Source organism: Lepisma saccharinum, chromosome 29 (genome assembly GCF_977018435.1).
Source record: "Lepisma saccharinum chromosome 29, izLepSacc3.1, whole genome shotgun sequence".
NCBI classification, from domain to species: domain Eukaryota; kingdom Metazoa; phylum Arthropoda; class Insecta; order Zygentoma; family Lepismatidae; genus Lepisma; species Lepisma saccharinum.
Window position 1 is genome coordinate 33,232,902 of NC_139257.1, and position 25,708 is coordinate 33,258,609.

Sequence of the window (25,708 nt, forward strand, 5' to 3'; positions counted from 1 at the left end):
TATCCAAATCACTCTATAATGTACCAATAAATGTTATGTCTTCAACTTTTCAGATTAATCAAACAAATGAAGTTAATTCCGTTGTTGAAAAATTAATGAAAAATAACCCACAAGAATATTCTATTAAAAAAACCCATAGAAAAAGAAAGTTGGAAGGAAAATGTGAAATACATTTCCCAATCCTGACAAGCACAAACACAAATATACACACTAAAAAAGCTTTATTTTTCCAAGCTTTTAAACATTTTTAGAAATTCCCTGTTTTTTCCATGACTAATATTCTCTTACGTTAATTCCCTTAAATTTTCCAGGATTTTTGGGTCAAGGGAACCCCCACACACACCAGTGTGGTCGCGTGGCCAGGATATAAAATCTAATGCTCTTGTTATTGTTGGATACAAATCAGCAGAACCCAAAAATAAATTTTGTTACATGGTCAACCATTTATGGGAGCTTTCAGACCAAAGTGACAGGTGACAAGTAGAAAGCAACAAGTAACATATGATATAGGTTTCACATTGAAGTGACAAGTTTCTTGAATCCAGAAACTTCAGTGGCAAGTTTGAAGTTCGACAATTTAGCACACTGTGCCATTTCACTTACAAATTTTGGGGCTATATATTCATGTTGTTTGATAGGGATCCCTTAATTCCTTGAGAAAATTTCTTTCATTGTCTTTTTTTTTTTTTTTTTTTTTAGAGAAATGTTAATTAAACTTGACTTACTTTTTTGCTTCTGTGTACGATTCTGGATGAATCCACGTTGCATCAAGAGGATTATAATAAGCATCCAATTTCATTTTTTTCTTTTTCACTTCCGTAGAATTGTCTGGTTCAGAATTAGCAGCACTTCATGTAAAAAAAAGGAAAAAACACACATGAGCTTGAATTCAGTACAATGTAAAATATAGAAAATCTTGAACAAAAATGAACAAACTGTTACATCATTTTCAAATCTAATCTTTCATTTTATAAAGTGGGGAAAAAATTACGAACTCATTAAGAAGGTGTACCCGTACAACAATTTGTCAAATATACTTCAATTCTATTCAAGAATTTCTATCATATTGACATTAGGTGTGAAACTGAAAGGTCTTGTATGCTTCATGTACAATAATTTTATTTTATTCATATCTTCAGAACAACTGCATCAGTATTCATTATGTTAAAAACAACTGGAAAGCAGGGTTGTTAAAGGTCCAGGAAGCTAAAAATTCTATTGGGTTCCGCTGCAAGACCGAAATCTTTTTTCTCTCACAATTTAAATTCGGTCCAAGTTGCATATTGTTTAATTGAAAAAAGACTCCTGCACCATATTTTAATTGTTCCTCAAAAAAGGTTCCCGGACCGAATTTAAATTCATTCTGGAAAAAAAGGTTCCTGGACCGAATTTAAATTCATTCTGGGAAAAAAGGTTCCTGGACCGAATTTAAATTCATTCTGGAAAAAAAGGTTCCTGGACCGAATTTAAATTCATTCTGGAAAAAAGGTTCCTGGACCGAATTTAAATTCATTCTGGGAAAAAAGGTTCCTGGACCGAATTTAAATTCATTCTGGAAAAAAAGGTTCCTGGACCGAATTTAAATTCATTCTGGAAAAAAAGGTTCCTGGACCGAATTTAAATTCATTCTGGAAAAAAAGGTTCCTGGACCGAATTTAAATTCATTCTGGAAAAAAAGGTTCCTGGACCGAATTTAAATTCATTCTGGGAAAAAAGGTTCCTGGACCGAATTTAAATTCATTCTGGAAAAAAAGGTTCCTGGACCGAATTTAAATTCATTCTGGAAAAAAAGGTTCCTGGACCGAATTTAAATTCATTCTGGAAAAAAAGGTTCCTGGACCGAATTTAAATTCATTCTGGAAAAAAAGGTTCCTGGACCGAATTTAAATTCATTCTGGGAAAAAAGGTTCCTGGACCGAATTTAAATTCATTCTGGAAAAAAAGGTTCCTGGACCGAATTTAAATTCATTCTGGAAAAAAAGGTTCCTGGACCGAATTTAAATTCATTCTGGAAAAAAAGGTTCCTGGACCGAATTTAAATTCATTCTGGAAAAAAAGGTTCCTGGACCGAATTTAAATGCATCTCGATAAAAGGTTCTTGGACCATATTGAAATTGATCCGGAAAAGAGGTTTCTGGACCAAAATGAAATGCTTTAAATATGAAAAGGTTCTACACTGTCTAGAACTCATTTACGTTTGCTGATTTTCTCTCCCAGTCCGGGATTGAATTTATTTACAATTCCTAGACCAGAGTTGATCGATTAAAAGTTGCCTTCTAAAAATGTCCGTGAGTACGTTTTACATTAAAATGTCACACTGAGGTTGTAGAAACCGTAGCTCAGGGGAATAAATCATAACGCTGCTGTTCTCTCGTGGGCCAAGTTCAAAAACTCCCTTGTCGAAGAGTTACATAATACAATGGACTATATTATTATTATGTCACATTAAGTTCAAACAAACCCGTCATGTGTTGCTCCGGCATCCGATCCAGGACCCACAGGAAATAGGAGCCATCGATGAGGTAACGTGAGGCTGCAGTTATCAGAACAGGGACGGGCAGTGCTGCTATATAACCAAGGGAAGGAACATGCATGAGAGAATGGGGCTACATGGATAGGGGTAACGTGACTGCGGCATTTGCATTTCACCCATTTCTACCGTTAAGCACGGCTTGTTCCTTAGATTCTCGAGATAGCCAGCACCTGGATTAGTCTTTCATGCTCACAAGTGGATAATTGTTTATCGTCAGGTCCGTATTTGATTAAAGTTCATTTCAATGCCGAACTTGAACCCTATTTAAACTGAGTCTGGAAAAAAGTTCCCGCACCGTATTTAAATTCATCTGGAAAAAAGGTTCCTGGACCGAATTGAAATACCTTACAGATAAAAATGTTCTTTACGGTTCAGAACCCATTTATGCTTGCTGAATTTCTCTTCTGGACCGGAATTGAATTTATTTAAAATTCCTGGACATTTAACAACCCTGCTGGAAAGTACTGGCAGTAACTTGTATGAATTTTCAAAAAAATAATAAAAATACAGCACATTACTGAAAGAATAATCCTAATAATAATAATAATAAATATATAAATAATATAATTTTCATATATAATTTGAAATTTAAAATCTGTAAGTACATAATGAAAAATAGTATTGTAATTGTTAATATAATTAGTGTACATACATATGTACAGTAAGATATTATGAAATATTAATTTGAAACTGTTTAAAGACAAATATAATGTAATTATAAATCAGTTTACCATTAGTGAATAACTTCCATAATCATAGTTATTACAGGTTTTTAACTACCTTCGAACACTTTGCGTTTCAAGTGTGTCATTAACTAAAGAGCTTTCCCGGGAAGTGGATTGGACGAGGTTCTGAAGATTACCCAACTACAAGAAGTCCTGACCTCACCTCTGGAGGCTCATCATCAATGACAGAGTCAGAAATAACCACTGACTGATTGATTTGCTTTATTTTTACTTTGCTTTTTGTGCCACTTTTGGCTAATTTGCGAAGATGGGAATGAGTGATATGATGAATGGACATTCACAAACATCCATGCCCAGGCCGGGATTCGAACATTGTAGCGCGATGTGCTAACCACTCCGCCATAGAAATAACCGTTGACAACACAAGAGTAACGAGCAGCCGTGGAAGATGCCTTCACATATGTGATCCCGTATTAATCTCTGCAAAAACATCTTCCAGAACATGGCGCAAATTTCAGCTGTGCTGCGAAAATGATGGTCTCCATACTGATGTTCTGGACTCTTAAACCATAAGGTATGTGTCCACATCAAGCATTCAACCATAATCTTCATAGCGTTGAAAATAAAGGGGAGGCCCTTTTGTGACCACTCTACACTCACTTTGGATCACTGGTTTCTGGAAGTATTCTTACGAAACCAGCACACTGTTCATATGTTTTCACTCCAACTCCTTTCACAGATTTCAGCTGGTCCCTGCTTCTGAACGGGCCATTTGATGTTCGCCAGGCAATAATGTTTTGTGCTCTTGTTGCATTCAAACCTGCTATTCTCCTAAATAAAAAGAAATGGAAAAAATATGTGTTTTCATTTAGGAACTCTAAAATTCTATCGTTCCATTTAAATCAAAAGTAAGTTCAATGTTCAATTCACATCTATGATTAACTTTATAATTAAATATTAAAAAAAAGTATGAAGCTTACTTAGTTGAATGATTATTAAATATTACAGTACAGATATAAGAAGGATATATTACAGAGACAGGATACTATAATCGGTTTGGAATGCAGAACTTAAGAATTTCATTACTTGCCTCATGCAATCGAATTCACAGGTACTGGAATTCATAAGTATCTGCCCTTCTTGTGTCTGTAGTAATAATACTTAATTATATAGTTAATTATCAAAGTTCTCACTTTATTTAGGAAACCAAATTCTTAACTTTTCCAAGATTTACATGCATTTTCAAATAATTTTCCAGACCATTTTATAATGCTGTAACATACTAATGTATAAATTAGTATTAAATCTTCAAATCTGAATGATAATCAAATGAATGAAGTTTATACATTGTTGAAAATACATGATTGAAATACAAAAATTTATTTACTCAAAATATATACAATCAAGAACCATATGAGAACATTTTGAAATGTATCTTTCAGTCTCAAATTGGCAAGCACAAAACATCAAATTTCAAGGATTTTGAATGTTTTTATAACATTCCCTGACTTTTACACACACTTTTTTCTTACTTATACCCAATAATTTTGTAACTTGCTGTGTTCATTGTCTAAGGTATTCAGGTCATGGTGTGTTCATATTATTATTATTATTACAAAAAGGGGTTACTTGACAGTGAAAGATCCATGTGTAAGTTTGACGTTCATATTATCATGCACTAATATATTATTATCCTCTTGTTAGTATGTCCGTACCTTAGTACACACTCTGATGCAGTATTCAAGTCGACCCCAACAAAACTGACACATTCCACCACTACCTCATCAAGCGTGGATCGAAGGAGGTTATCAGGAACGTCGTGCTGATACATGCCAACTCCCAAGTGGCGAGGCTCCACTTTCACTAGCTCGGCAAGGGGGTCTTGCAGCCGCCTCGCTAGAGACACTAAAGAGAAACAAAAATACTCACTTTTCAGAAAATATAATTTTTATTTGTTTACAGATTTTAGTGACACACTGTGTCACCACCCTTGATTCCTTGAAGGAAACACTCCCGTGCAGAATCGAGACTGATGTGAACTCGCAGTGGAAACGGACGTCTCGAGGATGTTCATTGTAAATGAAAATTTTAAAATTACTACCAGCATTTCTTTCAATTAAACACATAAATATTCTCACCTGAAGTTTATTCATTGTCTGGTGATAACAAACATTTCATAATCCATTAAATCTAACAAAGTTCCTTTAAACCATTCTACAGTTTAATTATACACTTACATGCTTCAACCTTAATACACAAACACAACCAACATCATCTTCACTTTTAATGGTTTTACCAAATGTACCTAACAAACTCAATAACAAATTTAAGGCATGTGTGAACATGCAATAACTATGAAATGTGTTTGACACTAACAGAAATTGATGTGTACTTGAGCAGTGTAATGTGTTCGGCGTGCTACCCAGAACTTAAGTGGACGTGACTTCTATGTCACCAATCAGAGCTATGGTGACCATACATTCTGTTTTGACCGGGACAGTCCCGTTTCCGAGTCGTGTCCCGGTCATCCCATTCAGATTATTAAAAAGCCACTATTTGTCCCGTTTTATAAAAGTCTATGAGTTATCTTGAAAAACCAAGTCTAAATTGTCTAAATTTGCGATACATTTCATGCTAAAAAGATGCATTGTCTTGTATGGGTTCCATTATTTATAGAGCAAAGTAAGCATGTAGTTCCTGTTTTGACGCAAACTCAAAAGAAAAATCTAGAGTTGTTTGTCTTAATATGTGGGGTAAGGTTTTCGGGGAGATTAATGAAGGATTGATGGAGAATAAAGATGCTCTGAAGAAGATTGGTTCTTCTGATAAATACTTCTGGCATTACTCAACTTCAGCACAAAGGTTGATCAGAGAGGACGAGAAACGCTATGTAAGTCATACCGCAATTATAATAATTAATACCTTTTGACAGTGTGAGATTGTATTTCATTTATTGTTTCTGATGTATCATTTTTGCGATTCAACCTTTAATAAACAACAATAATTTTATAATTAGGCCTAACTGATTTTTCAGGAAAATAGGGAGGGGGGGGGTAGATCTCCTTCAGATGTCCTGATTTGGGATCAAAATATTATGTTCACCCTAATCAGAGCACACCTGACGTCATGTATATTTCTTACATCTAACGATAGAGTTCGCTAGCAACACCTAAATACACTCTAAGGCCACTTAACAATAACATGGAGTGTTCTTATCTGCCACCAGTCACAAATGGCAGATTGTTTTGAGTTCAGTCCATTGATTAACAATCTATCAAATGTGGATTAAGAATGAAAATATTCAGAAAAGCTCAAGATTGGATCCTTACGGCAGTCCTGCAAACCCAATGACAGGACAAAAATTGTGACTCATTGATTGATTTTTTATTATGGGCATGCCAGCACATGGGCTACTTTCGCCCATACAGGGATGAGCCTCAACTGAAACAAAATTGAGGACAGGCTCCTACCCAGAAAACAAAATTTATCTGTTAAAAACTTCCATACTAAATTTTTAAAAACTAATTCATTCATTCACCACTTAACAAGAACTACAACTATACTGTCTCTTGAGGACTAAAATAATCTTCTTACCCAGGTTAAAAGCTGAGGCTGTAAATGGGTATGCATCATATAGAAGGACAAACGCATGATAGCACAAACCCACAAAGGATTATCCTGGCCTTGGGTCCAGGCACCAGAGCTTCGCTGGCCTGCAGTTACAGACAGTGGCGGCGATTTGGTTCCAAAACGGTTGGGGGGGGGGGGGCAAAGACAGTATATTTCCCTTTTTAGATAAGGTTTAGTATAGTGCGGGGGCAAAAGTGGCAAAAAGTGTGGGGGGGCCTCCTTCAGCCCCCTGATTGCCGCCACTGGTTACAGGGGGTGTACTACGTAGAAGTGAGGTAGACAATTGGGTGCTTTACCTGAAGGCCACACATTATGCTCCGAAAATAACTGTGAATTCAGACATATTTTACAAAACCATGCGTGACACTGCAGATATTCTTATAGATTTCCACCAATAATGAAATTTGGAAATTGTAAAAATTCACAATACAGTAGGGATGTGACGATGCCGATGTATTCACCGATAATTTTTGGAACCGATGCCGATATTTAACCAATTCCAATACATAAAGATTATTAAACAGGAATGGGATGTTATTTTCTGCATGACCAAAACAAATTCTGTATGTACATTTCTATTGCATATCATATGTATATACATATATATTCACAAGAGATGTGAATGTACATTTGCATCTACAAAAGGTTATATGAACGTAGAGATTTAACATTAGTACACAAGCAGTTCTTTGAGATGCAAAATCAATTCCTGTTCTGCCAGATTCAACTTCAGAAACACGAGATCTTATCGCAACTCTGAACACTCAATCACTGAATACTGATGCAGCAGGTATGCTCAAGTATTTTCTCAGCACTTGCTTCAGGTTTGAATACTCATTTTTGAATTTCCAATACAACAGCAGATCCTGGTTCAGCAATATACTGTTTTATTTCCGATGTATAGTTAGGTTGATCCTCTGAATGAGAGTTTCCAATAATTTTATTACAGAAACTCTACAATAATGACGAATCATAACCAAATTTTCAATAAATCTTACAAAACTAGAATATAAAACTTATTAGTAGGGAACGGAACTTTATGTGCTAAAAAACTCAGAAATATTTATTTTTTATGTGTCATAAATGTTGAAAATATGTGATAAAAACAGGAAAATATGTGATAAAAATGAAAAACATTTGGTAACAAAAACAAAATATTACATGCATTTTAAACACCTAAAATCAGTTTCTAAATGCTTACCTCTTAGCGAGCTATTTTTTGGAAGAGTTGCAGTGAATCACCATAGTTTTCTCCAAATTCTCCATTGTAAATCTGTGGCGATTATCTCTAAACAGCATCTTATATTGTGAGAAAGATCGCTCCACGTCACAAGAAACAATTCTTGCATATTTGAAGCACGAAATGTCACTAACGCTGAAGTTTTCCAAAGCTTCTTCTTCCTCTACTTAACCTTCCAAAACACGTGCAATTTGGCACAAAGTTTGAAAACCTTGGTTTTTCCCAAAAATTTCCGTACATTTAGACATTAGCACTTGTGAGTTAGATCCAGTGAGTTCTTCCAGTTTCGTTTCTACTATACGGACTTCACCCACGAAAGATGCCAAAGTGTTCGCGGACGATTCAAGCTTTCGTATGGAATTAGAGAGAAAGGATAGGTTTGTTGAGATGTATGTCAATTCGACTTTTAAGGAGGGATCCTTCAACAGTTCTTGCAGAATTTCTATAAACGATGCGTCTTCTTTGTCGAGATCGTTTACAACAGATACAAAATTTTCAAAGTTCTGGGCATAATATACAGCTGCATCCAACCAAGTGCCCCACCACGTAACTACAGGTGTAGGGGGAAGGGGAACCTCAGGACATCTTTGTTTAAAAATGTCTATTCTTCTAGGCGACTTGATAAAAACTTTCTTCCCATTTGAAACCAGTTTATCGACGTTGGGATAAAGAGCTCTTATCTTTTCACATATTCTATGCAACGCATGAGCCACACATGTAACGTGCACCATTTTGGGGTAGCTAACGGCAAGGCCTACTGCAGCTTTTTTCATGTAAGCTGCAGCATCTGTCACTAGGAGAAGAACATTGTCAAATTTTATGCCTTCCGGCCACAATAGCTGCATTGCTTCGTTAAAAAGCCTTGCTATCGTTACATGTGTAGCCCCAGCTAGCTCTCTACACACTAGCAAATAATTTATCGTTGAGACATTTACGTCATTATGTAGCACTCCCACAATCACATTTCCCACTTTTCTACCGGTGGAGTCTGTAGTTTCGTCAATACATACCCAAATATTTTGATTCGCACATTGTTAGCGAATATGTTGTAAGGTTTGCTCGTAACACCTGTGCAGATACGTTTTTCGCAACGTTGATTCGTCAGGCGGTTCGAAGTTCGTATATTTCGAGAGAAAGTTTCGTAAATCAGGGTTCTTTAATTTGAACAGTGGAATATCTGCGGACACAAAAGCTCTGCACAAGTCCATTGAAAACGCGGACAATTTCGACGGTTCCCCAGAAGTAGATGGAGTTTGTTGCCCGATAAGTGCCTGTCTGCCGCTCAAACGTGAAGAAGCAACAACATGCTTGTTGCTACCTAAATGCTGCGTAATTTGCGAACGTTGGTCAGCTGTGATAGATTTACCACACGGTTGGCAAAATAACACTTTGCCATCAGTTGAAAACACATCCTTATATTCTTTACAGAACTGTTGCAAACGAGATGAAACACTTGCCTTAACTTTTGGCATATCGTACGAGAAAACACCTACTGCTGCACAAGCACCGAATCAGAACATGACAAAAGCAGAAACACTCTCGAAGCTCTGCATTACGTTGTGCGTCTGCCTCATCTGGGTAATATTTTCCCCCAGTAGGATCGTAGACGAGGCGCCAAAAGTCTGCCAGCGAGCTTGTTCAAAGACAAAACAAACCTAGCACTCTCGATATGAAAGAGGTGCGGATAATAAACATTTTTCCTTGGAGAATTTCGAGGTAGCTGAAGTCAATGAGCGATTTTATGTATGTAAAATAAAAATTCGCAAAATATGTATTTACATACGGAAAACTGGAAAATATGTGTTTTTATGTAAAATAAAATTTGCTGAGTTGACATATAAGGCTATGATCAGAATTTTGGCAAAAACGAGGGTCTCTGTCTTATCGCAGAAAAAACATTTATTTACCTAAACTTCCGTTCCCTACTTATTAGACGGTAAAACTCTAGTATAATCTGTACCGGTTTAAATATCGGATTTTTGCCAATTGCGATGCTGATTTTCATACATTTGTAATCGGCTTCGGCACATCCCTACAATACAGTAGACTCGTGATTAACCCAGTCCCGATTAACTGAGGGAGTGGTTGGAAAACATCATGCTTCATAACGCACCCCCTGTTTGTTTACTAGTAAGTTGGAGTCAAGTCACCGTCTGCACTGCACGTGTTCGTTACATCTACTCTCCCTACAGTGTTGGCGTTACATCATAGCGTCAAAGAGAGGAAAGAGGTTAGTCCAAAAAACTATGAAAGACTTTTTGAAAAAGTAATCTTCTCATTTATGTTGTACTAGTAATAAATAATTACTATACAGTTTTAAGAGTTGTTTCGTCATTTACGACCTATTAGCACATTATCTCCATATTATCTGAGTTTTTCCGTATCCGAGGTAGTCTCGGTCCCAATTAGCTCGGATAATCGAGAGTCTACTGTATTTCAGAATATGTATAAGGTGTTTTTCATCAGAATTATATCATATTCATAATCTCTAGGCCTAGTTTCTTAATGCACAATAAAATACCAGAAAATTCTAATATATAAGAATGGATGTGTGTGTGTGTGTTTGTTCTGGGGTAACTTTTGAACCCCTGGAGCGATTTCAAAGAAACTTGGTACACATATCACTTGCAATCTGGAAAGAAATACTGTGGGGGTAAGACACCCCTGGTACCCCTAGGGGTGGGGGTGGCATGTAAAAATAATCGAAAATGACCGATAGTGTGGAATCCAATGTCGTTCAACTCCAAGTTCATCACCTATCGGCAGGGGGGGGGGGGGTGAAAAATCAAATGTCAAAAATGACCTACATTAGTGTCGAATCCATAGTTTTCGGAGTCTCTAAGCTAATTGGTGACATTCACGATGACATTTAAATACCCGGGCAATGCCAGGTAATCAGCTAGTGCTCTATAAAGTATACAACAATGCCCTAAAAACAGCAAACAGTTTCCTATAAAATTTTCAAAATGTTCTTTTAGTATAACATACATGTTCATTTTACTAGTCCGCATTGCCATGAACTGCTAACAAAATACGTATGCAGTCAAAGCAAAGCAACTCCTGGTTTTCTCTTAACAAAGACTTGAACATTGAGCACATCACCGCTTGAAATCTTTTCTCCAGAAATTTCAGCAATTGAACATACTGAACTAAAACCCTTCATTTTTCTTCAACACCAGAATCATTTTCCTGGCTACATTCTTTCCCACTTTCCTATTAACCTTTTCTAAGTCACTTGTCACTTTTTACTACGTGTCTCTGTTCCAGAAGAAAGGATTTACCAGATTTCCTGGAACCAAAGTTGTTATTCTGAAACTTTCATACTTGTAAGAAACAAGTGGGTTAACAAAAACACTAAGAAATGTCACTTCTCTTGTTAAAACATTAAAAAGCAAGATGCTTCTTTCAAAAAAATGCTTCAAAGATGCTTTGTTTGGTTCCTTCCTTATTAAACTTCTGAACATTAAACTGAGCAATGTATTGAATTTCCCAAAAAAAGGAACAAAAAAGTGAGATAATTATTGAATCAAAAAATCTATCCCCCGTAATTCTTGCGCACTTTGGAAAAAGTTTCAGCCAGAATCTGTTATCAATACCAGATCAGCCCTAAGGTCAATACATACATACTTTTTTTTATCAAATAGGTATTTTGTGTCAGGCATTTATATGTTACATCAATCATCCATACAATTACAGTATCTTCTATTTTAAAAACTGATACTGTGAAATTTGAAAACCAGCCAACTTCCTGCCGATAAACATGCAGAAATGTTGAAACAAAATATCGCTTTTCCAAATACAAACCTGCACTTATGAGATTGGTGTCCATATCGGGAAACTCCTTCTTTGCCTCCGTTCCGCAAGAGTAAATGGAGGCCCCCTGCTCACTGACAATTGCATACACTACATCTAATGGTTCAAAGAACTTGGCTTGAATCAGGGAACTCAAATAAGACTCAGTCTGCCTACAAGCTGTGCCATTTCCCAAGGCTATTGTACTACACCTAGAAGAGAAAATTTAATCAACGGTTCAGATAATGTGCGCAAAAGAGATATAGTGTGAAATGATATTACACCACATGATTCAAGGTTGTACGGGAAAAAATAAAAAAATAAAGAAAAAACACTGATATTCAGATACTCCTACAGAATCCTCTGGCCACTTTTACCCCCATGCAGGGATATTACTGGAAAAATTGGCCCCTAAAATCGAACGTGGGTCTCCCATGTTGCAGTCAGACACCCTACCAACAGTACAACTGCAGCTCTTGGTAACTGAAATACAGGGTGTCCGAAACGAAACACCCTAATTTGCACTGTCTGTAATATGACATGTATTTGATGCATAAAGAAGATTAATACAACAATGGATACACATAGTTATGAAGTTTTGTTTGTGCAATCACAACATTTCTACATGTGCACCACGAGTGGCACGGAGGATGTCTAATCGATACTCGATTTCACACCAGGTAGCCTGTAGCATCTGTGGCGTAACTGTCTCAATAGCAGCTCTAATCCTCTGACGAAGCTGTTCCACAATTGTCACTTTGATAGAATACACCTTGTCCTTAACATACCTCCACACGAAGAAATCCAGGGATCCTCGTTATCCCGAATCCCGATAAGCCGGACTTCGCTTAATCCGGAGAGGCAAAAGGCACAAAAAAAAAAAGCAGAATGCAAGGTTTTAAATGTGGCTAGAAGTCAACAATCGCCGCACATCATAATAATATGGGTATCGTGTATGTACGTACTTCATTGTAATATTACTTTACATTTTACTGTACAGTATAGTGTATTTAGGCCTATGCCCTTTAAATACATCATAATAAACCTGTATTGTTACTATAAATGGAGTTTTAATGAACTTTCTACTGTTCATTTAGGTTATTTCAGTTAATCTGGACTTTCGTTAAACCGGTCAACTTATCCCCCCATTAATCCGGATTAACGAGGTTTTACTGTACACGATAATAGAAGCAAAAAAGTCTCCGTAAACATGGGTCTGCAAACGAGCAGTTTTTGAGTTGCAAATGTGTGGTTACAAGCCGCCACTGACTTCATTGTTTGTAAGCATCGTCCTAGTTGGTAAAATGCTAATAATGTGTGCAAATGTGTGGTTAGAAGCCGTCACTGATTGCATTTTGTAAACACCGAGTGCTTTGCTCCTTGCGCGTTCCGAGGTTTGCTCTTTGTTTACAAAACAGAACATTTCTGAGAGGTGGCGTTGTAATCAAACACGATAGAAACAATCAGTACAGAGAATTGTACATATTTGTGACCAATTCTGAAAAAAACCGGGGGTGTTCGAAAGAATTCAAAACTCAATGCGGAATCGCGTACAGTATTGCATCCAGATGCAAGGACGACACTTTGAACACCTCCTTTAACAGGTACGAGTGTCCAGTAATTGTAACATGTAACAGACTAACGTTTGTTAAAGTAAGTAGAATGTTCAATAAAAGCAATGAGATCTTCAAAGACTTTTCTTACTGTATTATTAGCATTTTACCAACTAGGATGACGTTATAAACAATGAATTCAGTGGGAGCTTGTAACCTCACATTCGCAATTATCTCGAAAACAACTTGTTTGCAGACCCATGTTTACTGAAACTTTATTGCTTCTATTATCATGTACTTTCAACTATGTCAGTTTGTGCTTTTACTTATGATACACCCTGTATAAATTCAATCTTGATGGTCCCAACATAGTGAAATGTTAATAAATTTTCCTCGATTTTATGTCTTCCCGTATTTTAAATCTTTTCAGCTTGGTCCCCTGAAAAAAGTAAAATCGACGTTCCACTGCATGTTTCTTAATTACCTGAACTTCGTTAACGCATTCCTCAGCTTTTGTGCATTAGAATCTGAATGTGGTGGCCTTTGTCTGTCTCCACCTTGATGAGGGTAAATAACATCTGTGTAGAGAACATCACCTGTGGCTGACGTGATAGATACTTTACAGCCATTTCGAAAGCCTGTGAACAAAAAATTACTTTCATAAAAGTGTCAGCAATTAACATGCACTGAAAACCTGTGAACAAAACATGTTTTTCAGAAAAGTGTTACAAATCAACGTGTACTGAAAACCAGTGAATAAAATATGACTCTTATAAAAGTGCGACAAATCAATGTGTATTGAAAACCTGTGAACACAACATGACGTTAAGGAAAGTGTTGCAAATCAACATGCACTGAAAACCTGTGAACAAAACATGTTTTTCAGAAAAGTGTTACAAATCAACGTGTACTGAAAACTAGTGAACAAAACATGACTCTTATAAAAGTGCGACAAATCAATGTGTATTGAAAACCTGTGAACACAACATGACAAGGAAAGTGTTGCAAATCAACATGCACTGAAAACCTGTGAACAAAACATGTTTTTCAGAAAAGTGTTACAAATCAACGTGTACTGAAAACTAGTGAACAAAACATGACTCTTATAAAAGTGCGACAAATCAATGTGTATTGAAAACCTGTGAACACAACATGACAAGGAAAGTGTTGCAAATCAACATGCACTGAAAACCTGTGAACAAAACATGACTATTACAAGTGTCATAAATCAACATCCACTGACAAGCAGGGTAGGTTTTTTCCATCCTCTGAAGCGAGCACTATGAAGAACTGAAAATATTTATGATAAAAAGAATTTCGAAACATTTTGAAGATAAATGTTCCGCACAAAATCTAGCAAAAATGCAACCTCTAACAGGACTCGAACCTGCGTCTCTGGAATACCGTGCCACTGCTCTGCCAGCTTAGCTACTGAGCCAGCTCTAGTCTTGCCTGCTTTTTGCTTCCTCTGGGTGGAATCCTCTGTGTCAGTGCTCCCACAACAAGTTCAGTTCCTTTGAAAGACTGGTGATGCTGACAGTGTCTAGTTTCTCCTAGTATGACATTTGATTTGTCACTCACAGGAGATGTACTATGGAGAAATTTAAGTAAAAAATTCAGATTCGACCAGGATTCGTACCTGGGTCTCTGGTAAACCAGTGTTTCAAATACAAGAGTTCCTATTGTCGTAAGTGCATAATACATAATCAATTTATTTTGTCTTATTTCAAATACTGAAAGATGTTACAAATATATATGGAATGTATATTTACCAAGGAAAACAATAATATAATTGTAACATACATACTGGACCCTCTAAAATGTTATTTCTGAATATATCCTTGATAGCACTAATAATCAAATAGAAAGAAACGTTTAAGAATGAATTAAAATTATAAAAATACAAGAAATAACTAAATTGATAATGAATCTGGAAATCTTTTGGATACAACAGTCAATAAAATATGGAATCATTTCAGTAACATCTAGTGACAGGAGATAAAAATAAGACTACAAACAGAAGGTGTATTCAGGTGCTTTATGGAAAATGTGACTATACATTATCAGGTGAATTACTGGGCATCAAATTTATTTCTTATATTTATGTATGTCTTAATGTAGACATATTCACCATAACATGTAGTCAGATTTATGCATATTTACGATAATCAGTTTCAAAGTAATATAACCTTAGTTCTGGCTAAGAACCCCAACATATTAGCACTACTAAATTTTACTGACATACACCTTCACTTTACTTGAAAGATCAATAATACACATTGGAACAAAAGCAAACTTTTACCATGAGTAAATGGTTTCAAGATGACACAAAAATCTAGATCTTATTAACATGATGGAACCATCTACCTCACACTTATGCATTCTCAATAAATCAAGAACATGTAAAATTAAATTATGAGCAAGACATAAGAATGCACACATGTCTCTTAAAACTTACTATGTACTGCAATAAAAAAAAGTTCATACATTAACTTTTGATTCCATGATACACTACAAGGATAACATAGTTATGATTCCCCTGACTTCTGTGGCAGAATGGCTAGCACAGTGTGCTACGATGCCAGGGTCCCAGGTTCGAATCCTGGCCTGGGCATCGGTGTTCTTTGCAAGTGTCCCTTCATCAATGTAATCATATTATCACTCATCTTTATCTTCATGATTAGCCAAAAGTAGCAGAAAAACAACATAAAATAAGCTCTTGTTGTTCTCTTATAAACTGTACATGCATGTATCATGGTACGTCTATGTTACAGAGTACCAACAATGTTTAAAATATGTTTGACTGAATTTTGCATAACACATTGTTCACTGAAACATGTGTAGTAGCCTATATAAAGCTGATGGAAATCAGTCTTAATGAGATTTCTGACTAGTTAATGTAGGTCAAGCACAATTCCACATGTTTCTCTTATTACATAAATGAATACCCCTTTAATAATTACAAGGCAATAACATTGTACAGGACTAAATAGGAATTACCATGAGTCACGGTCTTTGGAAGACATGCAAATCACATAGCATATGAATTAAGAAAAATACCAATTCACTTTCACTTGTATTTTTAATGTTCCTGCCACTTACTTCATATTAAGGAAACTGCTGCATCAAAGAGAAGAGCCTCAACTCTCTTTATGTACAGTTTACTTGCAAGTTGGTTTTAAGGTCTTCCACTTTCATAAATTTTGCGTACTGATTCCTTATATTCAATTATTCATTGAGGTTCACAATCGAGATCATGGATACTTTATTTCATCTTAATGGAATTTCATCCACCAAGAGGAAGATTCATGAAAAAGCAAAAATTTCTTTCATTCTCTAAAATGCTTTTACAAAATTCTGACATTGTCAACTCATAAGTCAATTTCCCTTCCATTCCCAAGTTTTTAAACATTTTAAGATCAGTGGAAACTCTGTAGAAGGTAAAGGTTCTGTGCACTTATAAACAGTGTGTTCTTTCATCATCTAATGGTTTGATCATCTTTTTCATCTGGGTCTGCTAAAATTCTCTCGTGAAATTCATCATGTTCATTGTCAAAACATTGAGAAAAGAAATACGACATTGTCTGTAAGTGCACAGACTTTTGCCTCAGGCTGGCAAACTGAGTTGAAGGAGTAGAAAGCAAGTGACAGGGCACTCTGCAATTTGTATTTCCTTTCTTAATCTCTTTAACCTACTTACCTTTTGCATGGTTTAAACTTTTCCCATTCTTGCCTTAACTACCGAAGAAGCCATATGATGCAGTGAAAGCTTGAGTAACTTAAATAAAGTAAACACAAGGGGTGTTCGAAAATGATTTATAATTGTGGTCTCTCAACGCAATTTCATAATGGCATCATGGAACCATTCTTTGGAGGTACTATGTCACCACTCATGGATAGCTGCCTGCTGTTAGATCAGCATTATACTTCTTGGGCCGGGAACTTCCTGGGTGTTTCCATTACATAGATTGGCATTTCTTCTCTGGTGTGTGGTAGTGACACCATGACTTGTCAGCAGCTTCTCAAGAAAATCTGGATCTTTTATATGCATATCCAGTAGCCGATGGCAGTCTTCCACCCTTTTGTCCTCAGCCTGCATCTCGTCCCATGGAACCCAGTGTGCAGGGGTGCCGAGGCCTGTCTCATACTCCAGTTCATCAAACGTTAAGCATCTATCAGTCATAAACAATTCACACACAATTTCAATGTTCCTGAGAATTTGGACTGTTGACCAGTACTCACATTCTTGTGTGCAGTTTTCATGCTGCTGGCACACACTTTCACGTGGTTGTACACAGTCTTCTGTGCAGGAGCATCCTGACCACACACAGCAGTTACATTTCTGCACTTTTGATACCTTTCTTCGACAAAAACCAGGCAGCCCATCTTTGTTCATGATAGTTGCCTTCCAACTTGTCAACGTGTTCTCTTTACTTGACAAGAGACAAATGCCATATTCTCGGTACACACTCTGGTAACACCTGCCATACAACATATGCAGGCATATTAGTATCAACTCATCTCTCTACAAGCGGGCAGCCAACAGAATGTATTATAACACCATTAAGCCTTGTTTCCATGATATAAAAATTCAATATGCTGACCAAGGCAGTAATTTATTTTATTATAAACAAACTAAACATAACATTTCAACCTTCTAGCAAGGTCTTCTTCAGACTCTGCACCAAGTACAAATGTAACAAGATACAAAAAGAGGACGATTTATATATACACAAACATTACTCCCCTCCAGACTATTAGAAACTTGTTCTGGAACATTCTAGCAGGTGGCTTTCCCTTCTCAACTGTACTTTCACCTAAAATGCTAAACATATTAAATTCCATATAGAATTAAGTTGGACTCTTTATCTCACACTCTTTTTCCTTCATTCTTCTCTCCTCATTCTCTCATGTCCTTTCCACTCTTTCTAACACCTTCTTCCATTCTTTGTTTAACTTCAGTCCCCCATTCCAGTTCATTGTGTCTTCTTCACCTTTCTTCTCTATTTCCTTGGACTCCTTCCATTTTCTCACTAGTATTCTCTTCTCCCTTCCTATCTGCTTAGCCTCATCCCACTCTATGTCATGTCCTGTTTCTCTCGTGTGTTTAAATATCGCATTTCTCTCTCTCTTAAGTCGTACATCATCCCTATGTTGTTTCAACCAGTCTTTCAGCCTCTTTTTCGTTTCTCCTATGTACACATTCTGACATACCTTACATTTCACTTTGTAGATAATCCCTTCCTCTTCTCTATTTTCCTTTTTCTTGTTTGCATTCTTCGCTATTCTTAAGATGCTTCTCCCTCCCTTCCTGTAAGTTTTAATGCCCACTCTCCTAATGTATTGTATTCCTACAACACCACTATTGTAAATGACTTCCGAATGTGCCTCGTACATGCTTAAACTAGACCTTAGTTTCAACCAAGTGTGCTCGGGTTACCAGCCAGGTTAAATCAGCGTTAGCATCCAACATTTAGAACACATAGATTGTCTCATCTGAACTTCGTTCCCTGATGATAACAATGTATATGTTCGAAACGTTGGAAGCTAACGATGATTTAACCGGGCTGGCAACCTGAGAACATGTGTCCAAATCATGTAAAGCAACAATTCCTACTTGGACTTCAGCTATTTCATGAAATGATGACATGCGGTGCAAATTATGCCTTATCTTTGGTCTTTTCATTATATTTTATAAAATACTAAAATTGAACCAACATCGAACTACTGATATCGTAAAAATAGTAACAAATGCTTTCCATGCTCACCTGGATCAATACCCATCACAACTCTCCCTCGAAGTGGAGGCACCAAGAGTAAGTTCTTCAAATTGGAAGCAAACACCTCCACCGCAGCTCTTTCTGCTACCTGGGTCAGTTCAGCTCTAACTTGCCTCACAATCAAAGGCTGGACTGGAACAGATAAAGGAAGCATCACATAATAGGGCTCCAACTGGATAAGCTTACCACAGAAAGAAGAAAATACACCACTGGATAATAACTATTTATCCTGATGAAACAATTAAAAACTGATATATTTTTTTAAACATTGGTTTTGATATCTTGAAACAAGTACAAAGCTATGTACTAAAAATGAAATTATTCTAAAATGGTCTTGCAATCAATCATTTTAAAATTGGTTGATTTAATGACCCCTATGGCATTTGGAACCTCCAGGAAATATTCTACAAACCTTCCTATTTTCGAAAATGTAGGAAATCTGAAATTTTAATCCTTTAACAAAATGTTAAATGTTAAAACTGCACCTGCTATTCAAGACAATAAAATTTAATTGCCATTGTTCAGAGTAAAAGACAACTATAAAACACCTTTATGTAGAATATCTCCAATCAAGAAGCTGGTTTAAGAACAAGAGTTATTTTCATAGTGGCAATGAGAATTCCTGACTTGTATAGTTTTTTTAGGTACTTTCAGAATTCCTTGACTTTTTGACTTGTAGGTGGATTTCCCTGACTTTTCCGGATCACTGGGAACCTTGCAAAAGCATTGTTATTTTGGTGTTTAGTTATGTTTTACATCTAACTGAACTAGCTATATGAAACAGCTTATGGTCCACAAAAATATTGAAAAGCCATGTGAAAATGAAACCTCAACAATGGGTATTATGAACTACAGAGGCTGTTCAGCGTATGTTTGACCAAATGCGATTCCTTCCCCCCCCACCCCCTGCTCAGAATGAACTCGCCCAACCTTGGTCGGGCATGTTTGTCAGTGTGGTGTGTGAGCTGTAAAAGAGTGGTTGTTTTTTCTCACTGGGCCAAAAATCCCGCCCAAACTGAGCCGCTCTTGGGAGGAGTACGTTGTAAAACTTTTCCAAATGTTTGAGTTTTCTCGCTTGGCCGAAAATGCTGCCAAAACTGAGTCGCTTTTGGGAAGGTTATGTTGTAGCCCTTTATGATGCAAGTTCAGTGTGTCAATGATCAGGAAGTAGTGTAAGAGCGAGGATTGTGACGTTAGTTTGACTTTATTCAAGAATGTGATTGGCAAGTATAAGGATTGCATGGCCCCAGCGTTCGGTTCTCCAACAAAGGGGACGAGAACACGGCCGTGCACACAAGCCACCACCAGTATGCAGGTGCAAGGTGCAGTTAACAGTTTCCAAAGATATATTTAGATGATTCGCCATCTGTCTTTGGGTTGGTGGATTCTCTTGCATGGCCATTCTGTGAAGTTTCGCCTGCACACACACACTGACAAACATGCCCGACCAAGGTTGGGCAAGTTCATTCTGAGTGCAGAGGGAAGGAATCACGTTTGGTCAAATATACGCTGAACAGCCTCTATATACACAGGAATGTATGTTGTGGAAACCAAAAATCCAACTTAATAATATTTGACTAAGTTCCTTTACGTCCAAATTCACTACATTTATCTTAACTTACGGAGTCTCTCATATGCATCCTTAATGCTATTCCTGATCATTGCGGTTCTATGAGGGTATCCGTGGCCTTTGTTCAAAAACTGGCTACAACAAAAGGACTGCAGCTTATGAAACAACCAATCAGGAATGTTCAATTTCACCGAAAGAATCTTCTGCTTTTCTCCTCTATTAATGGCTAGTACCTGAAAATAAAACAAAAGCTATTATAAATAATTAGTGCTGAAAACACACAAAAAATAAAATACGAGGTCTATTTTTTAAGTAATGCAATAAAAACGAAGTAAGTAAATGTTTTTAAAAAAAGCATTTATTTCCTGAATTTACATACACTTCTCTATTTTTCTACATAATTTCCTTACCGGTTTAAACATTTATCATATCCTAACAAACTATGAGTTTTTGGATACCCTCCTCATAGAACTCTGCCGCATCTCATGGCAGCCAGTTACTCACAGTCGTTTTCAATTCATCAGTGCCTAAACGCTTGCTGCCCAGGAAGGTCTTCAGATGGCGAAAGAGGTGGTAGCCACTAGGCACAAGGTCTGGACTGTATGGCGGATGATCAAATACCTCCCAGCCAAAAGATTCGATCAAATCTTGAATTTGAGCCACAGCATGTGGCCCTGCATTGTCACGAATCAGTACAACACCGGCTGACAGCATTCCACGCCGTTTGTTCTGGATTGCTGGACAAAGTTTTCTTAGGGTCTCACAGTAGGAAGCTGAGTTAATTGTTGTTCCTTGCAGCAAAAAGTCCCCTAACGAAACACCCTGCCTGTCCCAAAACACAGTTGCCATGATATTGCGCTTTGAAAGTGTTTGTTTTGGTTTTCTTCAAACCTGGAAATCTTTTGACTAGGAGTTATTTGATCATCCACCATGCACATAGCAACTACCACCTCTTTCGCCATCTGAAGACCTTCCTGGGCGGCAAGCGTTTAGACACTGATGAAGAAGTGAAAACAACCGTAACTGGCTATCATCACAGGCGGCAGAGTTCTATGAGGAGGGTATCCAAAAACTCGTACTTCGTTACAATAAATGTTTAAACCGGCAAGGAAATTATGTAGAAAAATAGAGAAGTGTATGTAAATTCAGAAAATGATTTTTTTAAAAAACATTTACTTACTTAGTTTTTATTGCAAAACTGACCTTACTTTAAAAAATAACCCTCGTACTTATGAAAGGTGATTAGCAAAGTAGATAACGACAACCTTTTTCTTTTCTTTGGAAAATATCAATAGTTTAAATCAAATGACAATTACATGCAGATGATGAAAAATACATTATCTTCATTTATAAGGGTTGTTCAAATGAAACATGAGACGGTGTAGAAGCTAACACTGTTTATAAGCAAGAAAATACACAATATAACAAAGGTAGCATACTGGTATTACTTAGACACAGGCTACAGATAAGTATCCCCACCATTCAGGAAACTGTCATAACAATGATCAATTATCTGGATAACGTCCGTAAAGAAGGATGCTAGTTGCATGTTGAACCACTCTTCCACAGCATCTTGAACTGTTTGATCGGAGATGAACGCTTACCCTTCAGAGGACCAAAGATGTGAAAGTCGCAAGGGGAAAGATCTGGACTGTATGGTGGGTAATCCATAACGTCCCACCGAAAAAGGCACAGAGTGTCCATCGTTGGCAGTGTGTGGGCGTGCGTTATCGTGGAGTATGCTCACACCTCATGACAGTTTTCTCGGCTGTTTGTTTTGATGGCCCTTCAAAGTTTCTCTAAGGTGCAAAATAACGTTCAGCTTCTTTTGAAAGTTGCATCACCATACACAGCTTGAATTCGCCGAAAGATTTTACGCACACATGAATTAAATGATGCCCCGTTGTATGCACTTGGACGTATCCATTGCACACCCCTTGCACTTTCACTTCTTCCTCTACTAAGCAGACGCATGCAACAGACTGCGCATATTATGTTCCGTCACTACGAACCACCAAGCCCTACAGTGCTGCCACCATCTAGCTACCCTGTCAAATACTTGCAGTGTTGCCAGCTCTGTCTATCTTTCACTTGAATGACCCTTATATATCAATAGGCATCTGTGATACATTACAAAAAATATAATGCCAGGTGGGCAAGCAAGTTGTGTATTTAACTCAAATTCTCACTTCTCAATGTGTGCATCAAAAGTGTTTGTTATTTCCTTTAATTCATCTAAAATCTTCTCATTGTAAAGAAAAAGAGAAGTCTAATAACAATATGACCAGCAGGAAAATTACACATTTAGAAAGTTTTACTATTAATAAATCATACGATCAGTAATAAAATGACAGCATTTTAGAAGTTTACAATTGTTTACAGAAATACCGGATAAGTAAAATTAGTCTTATGTTAATGATATATAAATAAATAATAATAATAATCCGTGGCGTGACAGCCCTTGAAGGGCCTTGGCCTATCTCCCGACTGCCAGCCTCCCTCCACATTCCTACCTAGAGGTGTGGAGTTCTTCAACCGGTAATGGGGCGACATGGGGTCAGCACATCAAACCCCCAGCCTTCATAGGAGATTTTCGAGACCGAGACCGGATTACGCTACTCACTCGTAGCTCCCCAATTTCCTCACAACAGTGGGTTACCACTGGCCCTATACACAGGTCGAAAAATTCCTGGAGACTGAACCCGGGATCGAACCCATGCCGTCCCGCAGCTGCCGTCCGAAGCAAGGTGCTTAAGACCGCTCAACCACGGAGGAGGACAGCCAATTAATAATACTTTGTATTTATATGTAGCTCTTGATATATATTTAGCTGTGACATTTGTGCACATACATTTTTTTTCTGCTACAAAGTTAAGAATGTGTTTCAATTTCCACCAATTAGTCACATTCTAATGTAGATCAAAGGAAAACCAAATTGTCTTTCATAACAATGCATTTGAAAACACAAATAGGCACGCTTACAAACACTACAAAGTAATAAAACTTTGATAATGGAAAGTGTGAAAAAGGAGACAAGATGTTGAGACATTAATTACAATAAATATGAAAATTAATGACACATGCTGGAGACAGGAAAACACATAAAATCTGGTGCGTAATAGTGATTGTGCTGGCCTCTAGGTGAATTGGTCATTGTAATGTACCATGAAGACACAGGTACGAGGTTTGAATCCTGATCAAGATGCTGATGTATCGATATGTTTGTCCCATCACCCACTCAGGAGTTCATCAATGCTCATTAATGTTCATTAATGCTAATTGTCGCAACTAATTCAAGAGGTAGAAAAGAAATGTAAATTAACTGAAATAGAAAAAAAAAGAATAAAGATATGGTGATTGTAGGAAAAAAATGTAAAAATTAACCTTCAAAGCAAATTGTACAGTGATAACAAACAGTTATGTTGTATATATGGCAAATGTATAGTTTTTCGGTATATATTTCTGGCAAAAAATTTAAAGCGTTACTGCACTGAAATTTATTACATCTGGCAACACTGGTTGAAATTTCAGAAGTGCTGAAACTTTAGCTTCAATTTCATGGAACCAACAGGTGCAAGTAAATTTACCCTTTAACAATTTATTTTTGATTCATTTATAAAGGCACATATTTTTTGTAATTAAAAAGCAAAACTTCGGTATGAAAACAGAGTAAATTTCGGGTTCAAAAGCGGTAAATAAAATAAATTTTCGCTGATATAAAATGACATTTTGGTTTTAAAAATGTGAATATGATCCCAAATGTGATTTAAAATAAAATAAACATATCCCTTCTAATAGGACATTTATGTCATTAGCAGAATATTAAGTTTATTTCTGTACAAAGGGGACCATTTTTGCTTTTCAAATATTTACAGCAGAATTAATCAATTTTCCATGAATTGCATAACGCACAGGATAATTCTGACTTTAGAAAGTGTCACGTCAGTAAATAAACTCTAAATTTCATGTTTAAGAGTCTATTTCGCAATTTGCAGTTCATTTCGCATTATTTCGCGACAAAACAGGGTAGGAAAATGCACCTTACACCTTTCAGAAACATGGAAATTAGCATTACCATGTGTTATTTCAAATTTCGTGTTTTCGTCAAAAAAGAAATATGCATGCCTCTATTCATTTATATTTATAGCTTGGGGGATACAACACAGCTCTTAACTCAAATTGCACTAGACTTTAACAATATTAAAACATGTTTGGCAATACATAACCTTAATTTAAAATAATATAGATCATACCTGATGGGGCTTAATAAATTTCACAGGCATAGAAAACTGGAAATAAGTCTCATATTTATGTTCTTGTTGTTCCTTATTTTGTTTATTCCCTTTGTCTCCCTTTTCGCCCTTACTGGTACTTTGATTCAGTTTATTAACTTGTGGTGCTTTTGTTGTGGATCGTGATTTGCTACTCTCAAATTTAATATGGGCATCCTTCACACTGAAATACAAGTTTTGTAATATTAAGTTCATCTCATCAACTTATTCATAAATATGACATGTTTCGAAATGACCTTCAGAGATGCAAACATTCATTGCGAATACCAAACTTAACATGGTGATACAAGTGTTGCCTTGTAATCAAGGGGCACAAGTGGTTTGTTTCCCAACTTAAAACAGTAGGACCAGTTTCTATCAGCCTACCAGAGCATAAAGTAGACTGAAATTTCGACCTTGAAAACAGTGCTGAACAAAAGAAGAATGCAAATAGTTTTTTTGTGTGCATGTATTGTTGAGCTATACTTTGCATTCCTACTGCTATGCAGTATTAGTGAGCTTAGTGAGCACTATCATTGCCACAGGGTGTCTACCAAAATAACATATACTATCTCATGATTTTTTCTTGACCTTTCATTCCCTTTTCATAAAATTTATTTAATCGCCCTCTACTTACGTATAGTTCGAAATTT

At 36.7% G+C, this 25,708-nt stretch overlaps 1 protein-coding gene across 3 annotated transcripts in view; it reads right to left on the reverse strand.

The window, feature by feature from the left end:
• The window catches only part of LOC145981328 (S1 RNA-binding domain-containing protein 1), a 56,153-nt gene that overhangs the window by 5,339 nt on the left and 25,106 nt on the right, over positions 1-25,708 (reverse strand). For all 3 annotated transcript variants that reach the window (XM_083114534.1, XM_083114535.1, XM_083114537.1), the window contains 8 exons: positions 25,038-25,239; positions 20,837-21,017; positions 19,203-19,346; positions 13,919-14,072; positions 11,894-12,093; positions 4,935-5,124; positions 3,880-4,050; positions 726-848 (listed from right to left, as the gene is read on the reverse strand). In XM_083114534.1, the coding sequence (XP_082970660.1) occupies positions 726-848; positions 3,880-4,050; positions 4,935-5,124; positions 11,894-12,093; positions 13,919-14,072; positions 19,203-19,346; positions 20,837-21,017; positions 25,038-25,239 (1,365 nt within the window). The remainder of the gene's footprint in view (positions 1-725; positions 849-3,879; positions 4,051-4,934; positions 5,125-11,893; positions 12,094-13,918; positions 14,073-19,202; positions 19,347-20,836; positions 21,018-25,037; positions 25,240-25,708) is intronic.